At 33.4% G+C, this 19,199-nt stretch overlaps 2 protein-coding genes across 20 annotated transcripts in view; one reads left to right on the top strand and one right to left on the bottom strand.

The window, feature by feature from the left end:
• slo (calcium-activated potassium channel slo) overlaps positions 1-15,544 on the top strand; it is a 68,043-nt gene extending 52,499 nt beyond the window's left edge. For 7 of the 19 annotated variants that reach the window (XM_085186532.1, XM_085186537.1, XM_085186533.1 and 4 more), the window contains exons 15-26: positions 1,055-1,123; positions 2,964-3,026; positions 3,937-3,972; positions 4,348-4,471; positions 4,989-5,054; positions 5,717-5,888; positions 6,289-6,513; positions 6,883-7,147; positions 7,719-7,855; positions 8,014-8,150; positions 8,487-8,712; positions 9,084-15,544. In XM_085186532.1, the coding sequence (XP_085042658.1) occupies positions 1,055-1,123; positions 2,964-3,026; positions 3,937-3,972; positions 4,348-4,471; positions 4,989-5,054; positions 5,717-5,888; positions 6,289-6,513; positions 6,883-7,147; positions 7,719-7,855; positions 8,014-8,150; positions 8,487-8,712; positions 9,084-9,164 (1,601 nt within the window). In that variant the 3' untranslated portion in view covers positions 9,165-15,544. Of the gene's footprint in view, positions 1-229; positions 266-1,054; positions 1,124-1,673; positions 1,725-2,963; positions 3,027-3,936; positions 3,973-4,347; positions 4,472-4,988; positions 5,055-5,716; positions 5,889-6,288; positions 6,514-6,882; positions 7,148-7,718; positions 7,856-8,013; positions 8,151-8,486; positions 8,713-9,083 lie in introns of all 19 variants that reach the window. The other 12 variants (XM_085186541.1, XM_085186542.1, XM_085186539.1 and 9 more) reach the window with 10 other exon arrangements.
• Positions 15,545-16,018: 474 nt separating this feature from the next.
• Positions 16,019-18,519, bottom strand: LOC146538378 (uncharacterized). The gene is made up of 3 exons (XM_085187176.1): positions 18,084-18,519; positions 17,544-17,745; positions 16,019-17,277 (listed from the first exon to the last, which is right to left on the bottom strand). Exons 1-3 carry the CDS (start codon positions 18,331-18,333, stop codon positions 16,572-16,574), a joined length of 1,158 nt encoding a protein of 385 aa, XP_085043302.1. The 5' UTR covers positions 18,334-18,519; the 3' UTR covers positions 16,019-16,571.
• Between the last annotated feature and the right edge of the window lie 680 nt (positions 18,520-19,199).

Raw genomic sequence — 19,199 nt, 5'->3', positions numbered from 1 at the left:
AAGTCCAAGATATTTTGCAAATTAATTAATATATAATAATCAATTTATAATAAATATTTTTTAATAACATAATTCTGTGACATTCTTTCTGGAACCGTAACACTTGCTCTAAAGGACCACTGATAACACTTTAATATTTATATTTTACATTTTACACTTTAGGATCTCGATGTGTCACTATTTTTGTTTTTATATGTGAGAAATTAATATGTTCGGCCTAAACTTTTAGTGACCGCGCACCAGCGGAAGGTTGGAGCCGATATAGGTAACTTGCACCACACCTAAGCATACAGATTGACGTTTTTCAATTTATTTTCGTGTATACTTTTGAGTTGCTTTAGTGGTGTCCGTACCTCACAGTCTGGATCGGCTACAAATATGATCCGTGCTCGATTAGCATTCATTGTGTTTGTCTGCTCGTGAATGGACTCAAAGCACTCTGATATCATTTCTAAGCCTCGTGAGAGATTCCCGCCCCCTCGTTTTGTCCAGTGCATCATTCAATGTATACAAACACCACAATCGCAAGCAAATCTTTTGTAGCTACACTGTTTTCACGATTTTCCGACACTCTAGAACGAATGGAGGCGTAGATATAAATTGACATGATGCACTCAGAGCCCAGGCATATGCATGATATTGAAGTAGAATTGAATTTCGCAAAGCAACTTGCACCTTCATTTAATCCCAGACACTTTAGTTTGAACACTGTCTATAATGCAAATCCATGAAAGCATGTCTCAGAAAGATCAGAGTGATGAAATACGCTAAACAATTCATAGGGAGTGAGCTTCGGAACAAGAAAGGCTTCATAGAACAGTTCCAGCTTGCCTGTGCTAATAAAACTAACGCACGGTCCAGAGATACGGTCGCTACTCATTGTGATATCATCGCATTTAGTGAATTCAAATTTATAATTTCTCACACATAAGTGGTCACTATACGATTGTTATCTTATCCAAAACCTTGGAAATTAAAAATTTGATTCTATCAAACATCAAGTTCCCAATTTCCTCGAGAGCCTACGTGTGTGTCAGTGTTTGGATTTTTCCAGATGTCGGAATGATGATGATGCAGACGGGGATGGTGAAACAAAGTGTTAATACGTACCAAAGTATCGACGGTACGGAGTAAAATCACTATTACCGTACCTCACTGTACTAATTTAACCGCATAACTAACAAAAATATACAGTTGGGCTACAGTATGCTATCACTTATACCACACACGCAGTTAGCGAAGCTACTACACAATTAAACTACGATATTGCTTGACTGTGGTTAAATAATAGGGTATAGTGGAAAGGGTCTAAAATATTGCTTTTGGGTACCAATAATCAGTTACATAGTTCAAAATTTTGATATGACAAATGTAAATAATATGAAAAAAATATTTAAAAATTAAAATATTTTGTCCAGAATAACATACATATTTAAAAACATAAGCACCGACATAAAAATCAATCAGAATATTGGTGACCAAAAGCCAAATAAGAAACACTTCGGTCACCTAATAAAAAATGTGTAGCAACTCTAAGCTTTGCATCTCTGTCTGCATATAATGTACATTTATATATATTTTATTTGCCTTACTCCTACCCAAGTGCCCTCATACAAGCAGGATATAATCATAATGTAATTTAACAGGCTGTAAACGTTTGTTTCTTAATTCAGTGGCTACATTCAGGAAAGGCGTACGAGCCGTCCAGATGGTTGGCCGGGCAAGTACGTAACTCTTGTAATCGTATCAATGTACGGGTGACAGTACGTGGACTTCAAATTGTCCTATTGCTTCCAAAATTGCGCACATTTTACCATTAATATGAAATTACTGTTTATATTAAGCTTTTGAGTTACAAGGATCCACTTGTAAAGGCAAAATCAGTTTTAAAACTCGCAATTTTGTAACCAAATTGATGAATTTTGCAGTCCGCGTACAACCTAAATGTCGTGTCGATACGGTGTCGGTGGTCGCAACTCGCACGCACCAAATATAGCAATATCGTCCTGTTATCATTGTTTTGTATACGTTATCTATGTGCATACAGCAGTTAGATGTTTCGCCTCTCTATTAGACTTAAACATAGAGAGAAATTTGTGATGTCATTTTATTTTTTGGTCTTGTTAATGTTACTTATCGTAAACAATAAACGTATATCTAGGAGTATATTTGAACCCTAATTCTGCATCGATAGTCCCTCTGAAATGGATGTTGTAAAGTTATAGTTTTTATATTACGTGCTTATAATTGAGACAAAATTTTTCTAATTCTCATCATGTTGCAATAGGAAACGTTTAATTTAAAAATTAGATGGCCCCGCCTCGATAGAAATATGTGGACCTTGCTGTGATCAATGCATCAGATCAGACGAAAATTTGGTATACGCTACTGTATTTTATGTAAGATTTGAAAATTACATTATTAGAGCTCGAACTATCGTTAATTTTAGATATATAGAAAGCTCAGAACCTCCCAAGATCACCCCTAAAATATCATACCATCCCCACTAACATTAGTCATTTTTTTCATTATTAAAGAAATTTACCTAAAACTAATAAATATTAACAGTAGCGTAGTCTTTAGTTACACACCAAGCTTGTCTGGAATTTGTTTAAATATTGTCTGTGTTAGTTGTAGTGTGTTGCATGTGAATGTTTTAATTAAATTAACTTAATTTAATGTAATTTATACAAATAATTGATGTTTCTTTATGGTAAATTTGTCTTCCAACATCAGTTTCACCTTTACCACATTTTTGATGCATATCTAAAATATGGATGCTTGTCAATTCTAACTACACAGCTTTTGGAATATTTGCTTTATGTTAAGGTGAAGCCGATTTGTCATTTCTTTTATAAATGTATCATCAAATTTCATAACTAAGTGGTAACAAACAGTACTTGCGATGTGTAGGTATTATTAAGTGGTGTATCGGAATGCGAACTTGTGCTGATGTTTTGCAGATGACCACCATCCTCCCCCCACCTTCACGCCGCCAGAGTTGCCCAAGAAGGTCCATGTTCGAGGTACATCCCACGGGATTGAGTGATTTCTTATTATTTTTAGTGTTTAACTACACACCGAAGGAATTTAACACTGTAAATTTTATATTGACAATTATGGACGTAGTGAATTCTGTTGGCAAGGCTTTGGGTATCGCGTTCTAAGGAAAAACCAAATGAAATATTATTAATAGCACATACTTTTTTTTATTTGTAATTCTTATTGATTAATTTCTGCATTTATTTACAATTATTTAAAAACGTAAAGGAACAGCCACCGTACATTTAGTAGTAGTTTAGTACTGGTTTAGCATAGGATCAACTGAGCAACACGTATTGTATGAAGTTAAAACACGATTCCCAAAGTGATATAAATGTTACTGCTTCCGGAGTTGTCCATACGAAATTTACTAAATATGAGAGTGATTTTTTATTTCCTTTTAATTCATCGGTCCACACATTTACAAGCCAGCATAGGTTGAGCAAGTTGCACTTAGATGCTTCACGCCTTTCATAGCACATGGCATTGGAAGCGATTGCGAGGTCTGACTTGCATTATCGAGCATGTTCCCAGCTAGTCTAACTATCGCTATGCAAGCGAGCCTCCCATAAAGATTAGGATTTAACCTTTAACACGACCCAACTACAGTTTGTTTTGCATCGCATAAGAACCCAGGTTAAGAAGATTTCATTGATCTATGCTTCTTGGTTAACTCTAAAGCGGAACATCATATTTTCTGGTTTGTACCCCTTTGCCTTGCGAACCTTCCATGCATCTTACTGTTTCTTTAAACCTATGAATGAATGCCCTTGGAGCTTCTTGTTGTAGCTTGGATCCTATGTACCTTTGCATAATGTTTGTGATGAATTCATTTCTTTAACGAATTGAATTTCAAATTATTTCTAATCATTTTGTTTTGGTTTGTTGTTCAAGGTGAAATCGCTAGAGAAAGGGGCGAAGATATTAGTTGTAAGTATTATTTAATTAATATAATCTTCAATAGGCAATGGGAAAACGTGAAATTTTATATGGTCAAAAAAATCATCTTTTACACATTGTGTTGTATTTTAATATAATGCTTGTTTTACAGATTTATATAGGCTTTTATAGTGTATATGTATGTAAGTAGGTTAAGAAAGTCACAAATTGATTACAATTCATCGTTAGATTTTTCTGTTTCTCCTATTATATAGAGATAATATAGAAATATCGCACCAAAATATATATACTCACAATAAGTCGGACCAAATTACTTTGTTTTCTTTTTTTTTAGTCGAGAAAAAAATATCCTCATTATTAAAGCATAGCCACCAAAGAATGCTGTAAAATTTTGTAAATTTCTAGTAATAAATCGTAATCACCGGAGTGCGCCCACTGCTCTACTGTCACCAACAGCTAATCAACTGATGAACACAACGAGGCAAGTCAACAAAGTCAAACCGAACGTTAACAGGGCTCCGCCCGACACGTAAGTCATTCAGCTTTATAGTAGTAAATGTTTTATATACTAATACTAATGTTATAATACCCTTTCTGCCTTACAGTCTACAGGTGAATCATTTTTATTTCAACATTGGCAATACCTTTGGTATAGATAACTAAAAATATTTGATGGTAATAATAATAATATCCAAATGTGGCACAGATTAAACGATATAATATAAGTAACTATCTACCACATACAATATAATTATTTATACCTAGGTAATTCCCTACATCACATTAAATTCTAAATAGATATCTAAAATATCTTATTATAATATTCATATGTAATTAATCAAAATCAACCCTGTAAAAATTAAGTTTTCTTTTCTGTCAAATTAATATTATTACTGCTTTTTACAAGCATTCGATGTCTGCTAGCACGAAGTGCACAATGTATGCACGGCACATGTATATTGTATATCTGTCTATGATAATTACCATTGTGTTGCACTTTCCAACTCATCGGAACAATGGAGACGATATTCTGGCCCTGTTTGCAGGAATACGCAAGACCAAGATACGAATTACCAAGCCTATCATCTAGCCTACGAAGTGAAAAAACTCATGTAATTTCTATATAATTATATATCACCTAGATAATTTCTATCGGTAGTTTTGACGTTGATAATGTTTTCTTTCAGTTTCGTAGTGAACGGCTATGTGTAGATGTAGAATTGTATCTTCAATTGTATTGTTGTAATTTTTAAATTTATTTTATCATATTTTCATCATAAAATAATCACATTCCTATCTAAGCACGGCACTTTTTGTCTTTTCGACTTTTTGTAGAATGTATGAAGAATGAAATTAAGTTCCAGGTGTATGATACTTAGTTTTTTAGGAATAGTTGAATTAGCATTGTGCAGTTATTATATCATTTGCTATATAATTATATTATTTTAATTATACTTGTAGCCGTAATGGATATGCCAAGAAAAAGAAAATATATACCAATATAACGTATTTAGATACTTAAAATGGTTTTCTTTGCAAATATTTGTAGATTTTGCTATTTAACATTAGTAGTTACTTGGTATATTCATTTTTTTTTATATCTAAACTGATTAGCGTAAACATAAACAAAACCACTAAAATATCACCGAATAATACAACAAGCAAAGTTTTAAAAGCACACAAATGAATTCTGAATTGCGCACTGTGTACAAAGCACGCAACACAAAATGGCGGGAATCGGAAATGTCAAATTTTATTATTTTTTTTAATTTAGGCCAACGAGTAGGAGTAGTGGCGGGAATCAAAACAGCAATGGCGTAAGTTTGCCGGCTGGCCTCGCTGACGACCAGTCGAAAGATTTCGACTTCGAAAAGACTGAAATGAAGTATGACTCCACGGGAATGTTTCATTGGAGTCCAGCGAGGAATCTAGAAGATTGTATTTTAGTATGTATATTTTATGAAACTTTGGTTGAAAGACATTATTTTGTCTTTGGTTATTGTTAGGATGCGTGGTCGTTATGGCACAGTTGTGTTGGCTAGACTATTTATAGTTGTGGCTTCAAATCTCAATTGATTGAATGTTTTTCTCGGTACGATTAGATGAAATGGTGCGTTTATAAAATACTTTTACTATACATTATGTATATGGTACGAATGCTATACCAATATTATAAAGCATGTTTGTCCGTTCTTAGCACTAATCTCAGGAATATCACAGTATACCAATCTTAGTTATTGCCAATTGACCACGCGGGGGACCACAGGTTTATAAGTTAATAGTTTTAAAATAAAGTTTTGTTTTTTATAATAAAAATAAAAAAACTAAACATTTTTTTTAATACAGGACAGAAACCAAGCGGCGATGACGGTCCTCAACGGTCACGTGGTAGTCTGTCTATTTGCGGATCCCGACTCCCCGTTAATAGGTCTACGGAACTTGGTAATGCCGTTGCGAGCCTCCAACTTCCACTACCACGAGCTGAAGCACGTCGTCATAGTTGGTAGCGTCGAATATATAAGACGTGAGTGGAAGATGTTGCAGAATCTGCCCAAGATTTCTGTATTGAATGTAAGTAGGTCTTTTATTTTTATATCAAATATTAGATTTAAAATTATAGTTTGAGATAGCTGTGCTTATGATAAAGTAACCCACATTTTATTACTTAATGTTTCTAAAATAGGTAGAAACTGAAAAATTGAGTGATGAAAAAATTGAATAGAATAGAAATAACTTTATAATGAGGTGTTATAAAAAATATTTATACTTATTAATTTAAAAATATCTATACTCATCACATAAGTCCTCACTAGAAAATTATTACCATTTATTTTTCCATGTTTCAATGTTTTCAATATTTACAATGAATGGTTCTTTTACTTTAAAGTTAATCAAAACTAAAAACTAATCAATTAAAATATTTTTTTCCTTTACAAACAGGGTTCACCGCTAAGCCGTGCCGACTTGCGTGCAGTTAATGTGAACCTATGTGACATGTGCTGCATACTGTCAGCGAAGGTGCCATCCAACGATGACCCGACGCTGGCCGACAAGGAAGCTATCCTGGCTTCGTTGAACATCAAGGCCATGACATTCGACGATACCATCGGGGTGCTCAGCAACAACACCGCGCCGGTGGGCCCTGCGCCGGTGCTGCTGCAGCGACGTGGCTCGGTCTATGGCGCCAACGTGCCCATGATTACTGGTGGGTACATAGTATATTGGTGCTATTTTTAGTATTTGGATGTCAATTTAGCTTTCCCGGTTCCGTTGGATATCAAATCTGTAATATTTGACGGTTAGTCATACGCCGGTAGTGTTGCAACGACGCGGCTCCACTTATGGCGCTAATGTACTTATGATGACTGGTAGGTATCACGGAGTTTAGTAGTTATGGGTTCAAACCTCTATATGTGTAGTTTTTTGGTATAGTATTTATTGGTGTATATTTTGTCGATCCAAATAGCAATTTGATGAACGTTGTATGAACGAGTAAAGTTACAGTTTTTTTAATGTAAAATGAAACAATTAAAACAAAGACACCGAAATCTAAAATAATTTATCAATTTCATACCCTTCTTTGAAACCAAAGTAAACTTTCAAATCTTTTCAATCGTTTGAAATCGAGTAAATGTCAAATAGATTGTAAGAATTACACTAAAGTGCGTGATAACATGATTTGTATTTTAATAATTGTAAAGTAAGTACCAATGTACAAGCCAATGAATTACGAGTTCAGTATAAATAGAGATTGTAAAACAATTATTTAATTATAGAACTGGTAAACGACAGCAACGTCCAGTTCTTAGACCAGGACGACGATGACGATCCGGACACCGAGCTATACCTGACGCAGCCGTTCGCTTGCGGGACTGCCTTCGCCGTCAGTGTCTTGGACTCGCTTATGTCTACTGTGAGTTCGATATTAATTGTTTTTTTTATTAATGATAATATTTTTAATTAAAAAACTGTGTAAAAAACGGGGAACGGACTGTTTAACCCCAAGTTTCCCTCTGCTATATGCGGGATGCAGGGTAAAGGAAATATATATATAATTCGCACAAATTCCAGACATACTTCAACCAGAACGCGCTCACATTAATCCGGTCGCTGATAACGGGTGGCGCTACGCCCGAGCTCGAGCTCATACTGGCGGAGGGCGCCGGCCTGCGCGGCGGGTATTCCACGCCCGAAAGCTTGGCTAATAGGTAAATTCTAATTTTATTTAAGTACCTATTATATTATGTACACTTTATGGATTTTTCTTCCTCTGTCTCATATATTTATATAACAGGGTAGACAGAGTTCGCCACTCAACAATAGTCTCCCTTCGAAAAATCTGTTTTGTTCTGTTTTTTGATTAGGTACGACGTTCCCAACGTGCCAGTTGAGGACGAGGCCGCTCTATCTCCCCTATCGCTTTTCTTACCTCTGGTTTCTTTTCAAAACGCATAAATCATTCGCCTTTTACTAACATTTTTTCGTAACTTTCCCTTAAATAACCTTGCCCAATAAAAAACCTTTTATTTTTTTTTATTTCACAGAGACCGATGCCGAGTAGGTCAAATATCTCTTTACGACGGGCCCCTAGCACAGTTCGGTGAAGCGGGCAAGTATGGAGACCTTTTCGTAGCGGCGCTGAGGACCTACGGCATGCTGTGCATAGGACTATACAGATTTAGAGACACATCGTCGTCTTGCGACGCGAGCAGCAAACGATACGTTATTACAAACCCGCCTGACGACTTCTGTTTATTACCGACAGATCAGGTAAGGATAATTCTTATATATGTTTTTTTATGTTCTGTAATAAGTATAGAAAATGTTTTTGGAAAATTTGGACGTAACGGATCCCGAACCCGCGGCTCTTGGCTGTCCAAGCGCTCTAACTCCTAGGTCATACGTTCTTACCAAGCTACGTCGAATTTCTTATACACTTTTTGCAACATTTACTCGTATGTGTTTCTCACTTTGGTAGACGAAGCGCGACACTGAGTTACCACTCGACACTAAAATTGGGCGGTGTTTTTAAAACGTAATGTCTTAAAACTTTTCCACAAAGTTCCCTCTACCTACCCTGCCTTATGCGGGATACAGCGTGAAACTATTTTTTTTTATTATTATTAAATTGTCCTACCCAGGTTTTCGTGCTAATGCAGTTCGACCCAGGTGTAGAGTACCGCTCGAACCGACGAACAACCGGCAAAGACGACGCGTCCTGACTATTGCTGTGCAGCGCCCTCACTGACGGGCCCTACTCCTATATATAGGGCCCTAGCAACTGACACCGACAACCCTACCCTACCCTACCCTACCCTTAATAATAGTCCTATAGTCCTAGAATATGAGGTTGCCAGATCGAATATATCGGTTCGGTTTTATAATATGTCAGTTGTAAACCTCTCGTAAGCAATGACAGTTGACGAAAGATTACCTACCTTATTTCGGATATCTATAATATTAAGACGAGGTTGCCAAACCGGATATATTTGGGATTTAAGATGGTATATTATGTCAATTGTAAGCCTCCATTAATACAGTCGCCTAAATATTTCCAGATGGAATTTTTTTTTTTGCTTGGAATATTATGTTAGGTTTTACAGATCAAAAATATTTCAGATTGTAACAAAAATTTGTGTCTTTTAACAATCATTTACAGTATAACGTATCAGCTGTCCATCCAATATCGATCATGCATTAGTTTTGTCGATATAAACATACAATCATTCGATTGATATCGATACTTTTTTGGGTTGCCAGATCTTAGTGTATCGGCCTGTTAGTATGATATTCTAAAATGTGATACTGCCATAATATATTAGGAGTGTTTTTACTATTTGTTTTTATGTAGTTGTGTTTATTTCTTTCCAAAAAATAGCGTTAGCTTCTTAAAAACTGATTAGATAATAAAAATGATTAATACATTTTTAAAATGTTTATAGAAAGGGAAATCATATAAATCCCCGAGATCTGGCAGCCTTATAAAACGTCTTTCAAATCCTACCTAGGTTTTTTTTAATATTGTTTTAAACATCATCCAAGTTAGTTTTCCACAAAACAAAAATAGATTAACAAATGAATTCGAACAAAGTGCTTCATAACGAATGGCTGCGTTGCTGCCGTCTTCAAAAAAAATATCTAATCTGTTCAATTTATTTGTAAATCTGTCATTGCGCTCACGTTACACGGTTTTCTAGATTTTTTTTGTTCTCCTGAATTATTGTTTGTTTCTTTTATCTTCCAACACTTCTATTCTCTTTATATATCTTCCTGTTTCTCTTATCGACGGTCATTTCTCGGATACCGCACTGCAGTCATTTTCTTACAGCACCTAGAAAATCTGTGTGGCTTTCAATCGGAACAGTTATACAGGATGTTTCAAAACTCATAAATGGATGTATAAAGTCAAAATTATAGTTAGAAAGCTTTCGATGTCAATGTTAGTCGTGAATTAGGTCGTATAAAGTCAATAAAAAAATTTTGACAATACACATCCAAGTATGGAGACACAACTGACTAAACAAAGAGGGTAGGTCAAAACGGACTTCACTAATGCTCAACGTAAATGGAACCTTTTTTAAACTTTTAATTGCATCTGCTAAACAGATTATATAACTATTGCGTAATATTTTTTTTGTTTGTATGATACCATTCCTTATCAGTAGATTATTTTTCACTTTTAATGTTTATAACGTAGATATTCTAAGCATTTATCTGTAACTAATCGCCGACTGATCGATATTGTACTCACATAACACATTTTTTTAGTTGACTCGACCTAACTTTGGATTCTCATTGAATTCTACATTTTAGTGGTAAGGCTTTCAAGCTTCTTTTTGCACGGTATGGTAGTCTGCATACAGTTCCATTGCTCATCTTTATATTATTTTAATTTCAATGTATAATTAGTTTTTATTATTATATCTTTTCTTATTATTGTAATCATAGAGTAGACATGGGTTGTTAATATTTTCTGTGTGTGACGCTACGCAGAAAATATTTATTTTACCCGAATCACATCATTATTATAGATTTTTTGTTTATTTTTTTAATAAATTTTGTGAAAATATTTTTGGTTTGTTTTGTTTGTTTTTTTATTTCCTAAAATAGGGCGGGGATTGTCAAAGGACGTGGTTGCGGCGCTGCACAATAAAAAAAGAGAACTTAAATTATATAAACATACAGTTTTGCCATTGCGAGAATGTTCAATGCGTTATACGTGAAGCAGAGTGGAAGTGAATTTCGCTAAATGTGTGATATTATTTTGAAAACGTTGTTATAATATGGCTTCTGAAGCCTGCGATGTATTTAGAATAAACTCCGGGTGCTTTGACGATTGTGGACTCTCATAGATTATTGTATTAGATAAGGAGAAACTTTGATTAACTGCAAACAAATTATAGACTAAAATAAATCGAACTAATCGTGCAGTTAATGAGGGTTCCTTTTTTTAGAATTTACTAATTTAGTCGGACTTGCCTCACCGTTTCTAGTGTCGTATAGAAACTCATCTAGTTATCGAAAGTAATGCAATAATTTATTACTAAATTACAAGATGTTTGATGAAGATTACGATTTATGTATAGGTTACTAGAATAGTCGCAGCTACTCGCGTCGAGCACGCCACGTAACACCACACCATTAGATGTTAACGAATTAAATACCTCAACTAATGCTAGTCAATGTTTGAATTGTTAAAAGTTAATAATGTCATTTTCATTGTCAAACATCCTGTACATAGTCCGTGGGGTTCATGCAGACGTAGTCTCCATTGGTAAATGTTATTAATATTTTTATTAATATGACAACGATGTTCACATCAACATGTTGATACAACTGTCAATTTATCATTTACTAGTAGATCCTTTGTTTCTTTTTAATTGTATGTACTTTTATTTTATTTATTTTTTTTTGTTATTTCTTGTCAGTTATAATCTGTGTGGACCTAAGAGCTGGAACACGTGGTGAAACTGTCAAGTAAAATAAAATTATTAAACGAATTTTAAAATAATTTGTCAAAGGGGATTTAATAAATATAATACATTAACACCGTTTCACCAAATGTTTTCGGCATTTCTTATTAGAATAAGCGACACCACTCTTATATTTTATATGTAGGATAAAGATTTTTTTTCATACCAACTTAAAATAAAGTAGTATTTAAATATAATAAAAAACGTTTTTAAGTAATTTGAGCGTTCCAGGCAATTTGTTCAGGTGCTACTTTGTTCTAGACAGGTATGACAGTCTTATCATAAAGAAACTCGGTCCAAACGATATCACAACTTATTCGTAATGGAATTGAGTATACATACTGCCATAACTGTACTATATGCCCCGTATCATGTAAAATTTTAGGTAAAGTACAAAAATCGAGATAGATTTTAATCGATTCTCGTACAAGTATAGTTCGTAGTCACCGTTTAGAAAGCCAAAATCGATATTCCGAATTTCATGCAATAAAAATTATTTTAAATAATCCTAACAACAGATGTGATAATTGTATTCACATATTTTTCTCATGTAATATAATATCTTAGGTTAATTATACTTTTCTCTTTAAAATATTTGTTTCGAATTTGAGTAATAGTATAATATCTTCATATTTGCACTCACACGTTCGTTTTAACTTTCAACACTATTTTCGGGAATATATAGGAGTTAGCTACACGAAAATAATGTCGATGCCTAGATAGACGATGTATGACAAGACATCAATGTCGAACGTTAAATCTAAATTTAACTAATGTCTTAAAATGAGATGGTTGTGCACGATAGATAGTTTAAACCATTTAATTGGTCTGTCCAGATTTTTCTTATTCAATGTACATTTTTAGAAATCACCAGTTTGGTTAAGTAATCAATATGCAAATAATGCCCAATTTTAAATTGACAGATTTCAAATCGTATTATAAAATATTTAGGGTGTCACAGATCCCTATTTAGGGCCGACGGTAAACGTACGAATGTTTATACTAGGACTGCCTCCCGACTCCACTTATGGATCCTTTGAGTTCAATATTCAGAAGTTTTACTTTAACAGCCGCCTCAGCCACATTATGAAAGTTTAAAAGAATTTAGTTTTGACTGGAGTAGAAAGCCATGCATGCCTAACTAACGGCTAGAGTACCGCCTTCAGCTATGCTCGAATTCTATTTAACATTACTAGTTCTTTGTAAATAGTCAAATGTAATTTTGTATGTTACGTAAGAAATTTTCAAAATAAATCCTCCTTTGCATTAAAAATAGATGGCTACGGCTGCTTTAAAGTTTATATTCGATACTGTCGTGTGTAGTTTGTTGTGAATTAGGCTTCTGTCACTGTATGCTAGATAGGTTTAGAGTTCGGACGTCTCATTGTAAAAATGTAAAATACACGCTAATGAATGTTAATGTAAGGGTAATACTAAATGACGATTTTTTTCTTTAATATTTTTATACAGCATTACAAATATTTATCGCAATTAAAAGTTTATAGAGGTGGATCAGTGTGCAATTTAAATAGTGTCTAATTGTAATCGCCTTAACGAGAGAGAATATAGCTGAGTCCTTCTGCGCGTGTTTGTTTGAGGTCTAATGTCGTACGTAATGGATGTTGAGTCGACCGTGGCCCACTACGACGTGAAAAATTCTAAACCGTCTTGTCTTATATTCAATCACTTGAAACGATCCGATTTGTAACGTTTCCCCCCCAGAAATTCTATTTTTGGTTTTAGTAATATTGTAGTGTTTACTATAATAAAATTGCGCTTGTCGTTATACGCCATATCAATAGATGCCTTGTATATCCAGTTACCGGTTAAAAGTTAGAGAAAAATAGTTTATTGTTAGTTAGAAGTCCATTTGTCTATGGATCTATGGATGCCAATGGTTACAAAGGGTTATTAGTATAATTTTTATGTACAGAAATATTAATATACGACGAGGTAGTACAAATCGGATCTTAGATTACCAAAAAATAAAACATTTATTATTTTTGTTATAAAATTCACATTGTATAACGTGCAGCACGCACAATGAATAGATGTATTAGAGACAGACAGAATTTATTTCGTATAATAAATACAAAAATGATCTATGAATCAAGTGTAAACATCACCAAGTATACTTGTACTGTACTCTCACGTTCATTAATTCTATATCTATATATTAAATATAACTAACGCCTATTCGCATCTAGGTAGTTCCAGGTTCAGTGCGAATTAAATCCTAGAATTAACAACATTGTTGACTATTGCTAATAGCTTGAGGTTGTTAACGTTTTTAGAACAGAATGATGAATTTTTTATGTATTATATACGTATTTAAAATCTTAACGCTCTATATTACGAATGTACGCTAGACCCTTTTTGTAAGCTGACGCCATCTGTCGTGTTATGCGCATAGTCCTCTTAATTAACGTAGAATCAATATATAATGATGGCTGTGAGGTAAATATAACAATTTAAATTTATATTGTGTAAATGAAAATATAAAAAATAGTAAGGAGAGATCGCTATCGCAGTGAGGGTCCGACGCTGTTCTTTGTTCTGTTACAGCACTGACGCGTGCGGCGTTAGTTAGGCGTCCAAGAGCAAACCTAGACTGCCTAAAACGTTTAATATGATCTATAAAACCTAAGCCTATATTTAGCCACTTATGAATTTTAGATTATAAGTAAAAATATATTAAAATGCTTTATCTATGTCTAATGTCATTCATAAAATCCGCAAACGCCAGTGCCGGGACAGAGCGATGTCCATACTTGACCAGATTCTGGCCCGATGCCGCCATTTACGTCGCGGGTTGCCATTGCTTTGTTTCTAACGTTCGTTCAGTTCCTGTGATTAAACACATTTATACATTTCATTTGTTAGCCAGGTTTAAGTCGATACTAGTTCATAGCGTTTTAGTTTCGTTGTATATTAATTATAAAATCCCGATTCTTCATGGCAGCCCAGGAACTCAAGCTCACAGCTTTCTTCGCAGTTGCTCAAATTTCTCATATCGTAACCCCATACGTCACCGCTTCTAGACAGCCATTTAAAAGTTATATCACCATACTTGCGAAAAGATACAAAAACGAAACGCTTATTAAGGATCATACGAGTTTCCTCTAAAACCACGTCTCTCGCTAATGGAATCACGTGTAAACACTATTTACACTTTATTCAAATATTTATTCTGGTGGAAACTTGTATCATCCGTTAGACCAACAGCTGGCACTTTAAAATCGATGTGTGGAAATAATCGATTTTATAGTATCAGTGTAAACTAGAGACCTGATTAGCGAGTCAAGTTTTGTGTGTTGCCATTATCACGTAATATTACATAAGCCTCGACAATTGTACGATAGCAACACTTCCCATACAAACTGCCAAAATTTAAAAAGAATATAGCTAAATAAATAGAGTATAAACTGGCTTGCTATGATTTGTGGCTGGAAATGTTGCTGTGTGCACTAAAGCGAAACGACTGCACAACTCGGGAAAATGTAATATTACCCCGACTGTTCGAAATGTATCACACCACGAGAACAAATTATTTAATATTGTTGATGTTGATTGTTAATAAAATGCAAATAATGTAAATATCAAAATAAATTCTGTATTTGTATTTGAAATTGTGGTTTTATTGCTTTTATAATTACTTACATATCTACTTATTAGAAATTTTAACAGATTTTTAATTTTCTAAACTTACATTTGTGTCTTATTTGATTAAAAATAGGATTTTTAGGCCTTCGCGTCGTCGCGCAGGGGTACAACCGTGATTATATACTCGACGGTTGAGGGCTCGATTCCCACTCGAGGGAATGAAATAAAAATTCAAAGCTCATCTTAGACCTCGCAGACTGTACTTAATTTCACTTTTTTTTTACCACCAGTTGCATCACTTATACATTGTCAGTCAGTCAGGTCAAGTAAATAAAAAAACAAACATTTAACATGCAAATATTTTATTTGTTTGAAACTATATTTAATATCCTATACAAATTCTTAACAACTCTTGGACGGACAGAATTAAAGAATTATTAATATAAATAAATAAATACATAATTTCTATTGAATAAAAAACATAACTTGATTAGATTTTTCGAAATTAAATTTACAGTTCTTGTTTTATATCAAAATAAGGAATATTTTAGAACTCAAATAAAAAAATTTAAATATTGATAAATTAAAATGTTGATTCATTTTAAATTGAATTGTGCATATGTCATATCTATACATTTGAGATAACTCATTTCTGTAGAAGTAATAACTCAAAAACAAAGTTTTAGCACCTTTTCTATAGATTTTTTTTCAAAAACTAAGTGTATATTTACTTTCATTCTCCATGATTTTATTATTTTTGTGAAAAAATGTTATAATAATTATTATGTATTGCTTTTGCCAATATAATAATGAAAATTGTGATATATTATCCTTTTATTTCCTTATCTTTCTCTGTAAAGGCAACCAAAGTGTAATATTGAAATCCACCACTAACACACAATGTTTCAAAACCTGACTTTGTTAACTGTATTTAAGTTACATTATTTTATCCTTGATACAAATGTTTTCTTCTCTTTTATTATAATTTTCTCAATTAGTATTTAGTTTACAATCCATCTAATAATGACAACAAAAATTAAAAACATATGGATATTATCCATTTTTTGCTTTATCCTTGTTTCCTTTTGGTGTCTTTTTAGACCTCAACACCTTTTTAGCTGATCCTACCGACACTTTCCTCTTTTCTTCCTCCAACAGTAATGGCGGCAGAGACACTTTCCGTAAGTTAAACTGCGGCACACTATTACTAGTTCTCGCCATTTCATTTGTATACAAAGGTTCAAGCCGAGCCAATTCCCTATGTCTTGCTGTTAACACTCTAGCATTCATTAACTTATTATTATCAGATGCAATGTAATTCCTAGGATCTAGGGAAACAAAGGACTTGGCACTGTTCCTTTCACAGTGTATAGAAGATTCCGGTCTTTTCCTCATCCATCTTGATGAGGCCAAATCAGATCTAAGTATTGAAGCATTATGTCTTTTCTTATGGGACGGACTTCTAATATGTATTGGTGTTATGTGCAATAACGAACAAAAACTATTCGGCAAGTCAACATTCTCTTCCAATTTGAAAGAAACCTTTTCCCTTGATAGCTTTGGTTCATATAAAACATCACCATTAATGGGAATTCTAGGGGAATTTTCTGGGGTGACATCAGTACTGCTTTGAGATAGTCTTTCCTCACTCTCACTGAACTGTTCATAGTCACTGTAATGCATTGCAATTACTTCTTCATGATCCATTTGTCGGTAGCATATACGTTTTTCTGGTAATTGTATAGATTTACCAATGACCCTGAAGTAAATTATACTTATACTCTCTTATATTAAATTACTTATTTTATGTAATAACAAAAAAAATGTATTTTAAAACAATAAAATTAAGAAATAAAATATAGTTTATTAATTATGATTATTTGGATAATTTTTCTATTTTTTTAATCTACAACATATAGCATAGTAGTCAGAGTGCTTGGATGGTTTCCAAGAGGTATAGGTTCAAATCCCGCAACAGTAACATTTTCATGATTTTATAAAAGTATGTAAAAAAACTAATAATACCTAAGTTGAGGATGCAACTGCCTCCATTGTTTACATTCTTCAAGAATCTGAGGTCTACTACTCTTTTCTCCAACTTCATCATACAAAGTTCTCTCAATTTGTTCCCATTCATATGTTAATTTTTTCGTAGCTTCTGCTGTATTCCTTCTAAAGGCTGAACCAGAACTGCTGTCACTTTCCTCACTTCGAAAATCTGGTGTACCTAAAAGATTATGATTGACATCATACTTGTATATCTCTGCCCTCTACCCCACTAGGCATAAAGTGTGAATTCAAGATATATGAATATCAATAATGTGCAACAATGATGTAATTGCAATAATTTTAGAAAAAAGTTAAATCTATACAAAAAGTAGAATTGTCTGATTGCTGTCTTTACATGGAAGATATGTAAGAAAATCTATTATTGGGGCCACTTATCAATGTAACAGATCCAAAAGAATGGTATTATTGCATGGTAATCTCAAAAATAAAAATTCGATCATGAAAATAATATTTTTTAATAATTACATTATTTAGCATATAAAACATTATACAAACCTGTTTCACTTTCTGAAAAAAAGTCTGAAAATGGAGTACTAGCTCTTTCGGGACTATCGTCGCCATAGGGTGGTATTTTATAACAGTATTTTAAATTTCGATTAGCCAAAACAGTTGTATTAGCAGAAAGGGGAGGCAGCTCTTGGCTTGAACGATAATCAAATTTTTGTTGATTTATTTGCGGCAAATAATCAATTAGTTTACTAATATTTCTTTCCCGGGCAGATAGTATGTAATTGCGAGCCGACATAATTGATTTACAATAGTTTGTTCTTCCTATTTATTAACATTTTTAATAGATTTTAATTTAAATTATTTTATTACTTTACTAAATAATTTTTAAATATATGCAAACAAACAAATCAACGCGATTGGCAATTAATTTTTGACTTTCTGTGTTCTTTCTGTCATATAATACGTCGTTCACACGCTTGACAAACCTCGGCAAGTGTCTACCAGCACAAGTATTTCAACGGCTGCTTGGCTTGGCTTATGAGAGCTTGCAAGAGCTTATGTCGTCGATCCGGACCATTCTGAATGGAACTTGTGTTGAACATCATAACTGTAATATCAGTTGAAAATGCATGACACAAGTATCACTTAGATATTACTGTATTAAATATATGGATTAAATTTAATTTGCCCATAAAAATGAATTAATTTGATGTTATGAATTTATTTTGCATATTTATGAATTTAAAATGTCTTTAAATGTTATTAATTCTGAATGATCAATAAAATAATATACTAATAATAGTGTTTTATATATTTTAACTCATTTACCATGCGTATAAATGTATTTTTACTCGGGGCTCTCTTTGGATATGTTCCCTTAGTCGTCTCTTACAACACCCACGGAATGAGATGGAGTGGTGCTATTCTAAGCTGGCACCACTCGGCAGTTTTATATGTAAATTTATTTTAATTTTAAAAGACTTAAAAACTAAAACTATAACCTTGAGTAGGTTGTTTACGTTTAGATATTTTTTTAATAATTTATGTTAATTTATAAATTAATAATATTTTTTAACGTATCAATCATAAAATGTTTTTTATATGGAACAAAAAATTAATTTTACTGAACAAAACTTCATTTCACGCATTTCCTCTATATAA

Source organism: Heliconius melpomene, chromosome 6 (genome assembly GCF_056956725.1).
Source record: "Heliconius melpomene rosina isolate 202511_hmr_F chromosome 6, ASM5695672v1, whole genome shotgun sequence".
Lineage (NCBI taxonomy): Eukaryota > Metazoa > Arthropoda > Insecta > Lepidoptera > Nymphalidae > Heliconius > Heliconius melpomene.
Note: the sequence above shows the minus strand (reverse complement) of the source record. Positions and strands in the feature narration are given on the sequence as shown.

Excerpts from the sequence above, each read along its gene's own strand:
- LOC146538378 (XM_085187176.1), bottom strand. The coding sequence starts at position 18,333 with ATGTCGGCTCGCAATTACATACTATCTGCCCGGGAAAGAAATATTAGT. Across the intron at positions 17,746-18,083 it reads TTTTTCAGAAAGTGAAACAG|GTACACCAGATTTTCGAAGT; the intron begins GTTTGTATAATG and ends ATAATCTTTTAG. Across the intron at positions 17,278-17,543 it reads CAGTTGCATCCTCAACTTAG|GGTCATTGGTAAATCTATAC; the intron begins GTATTATTAGTT and ends AATTTACTTCAG.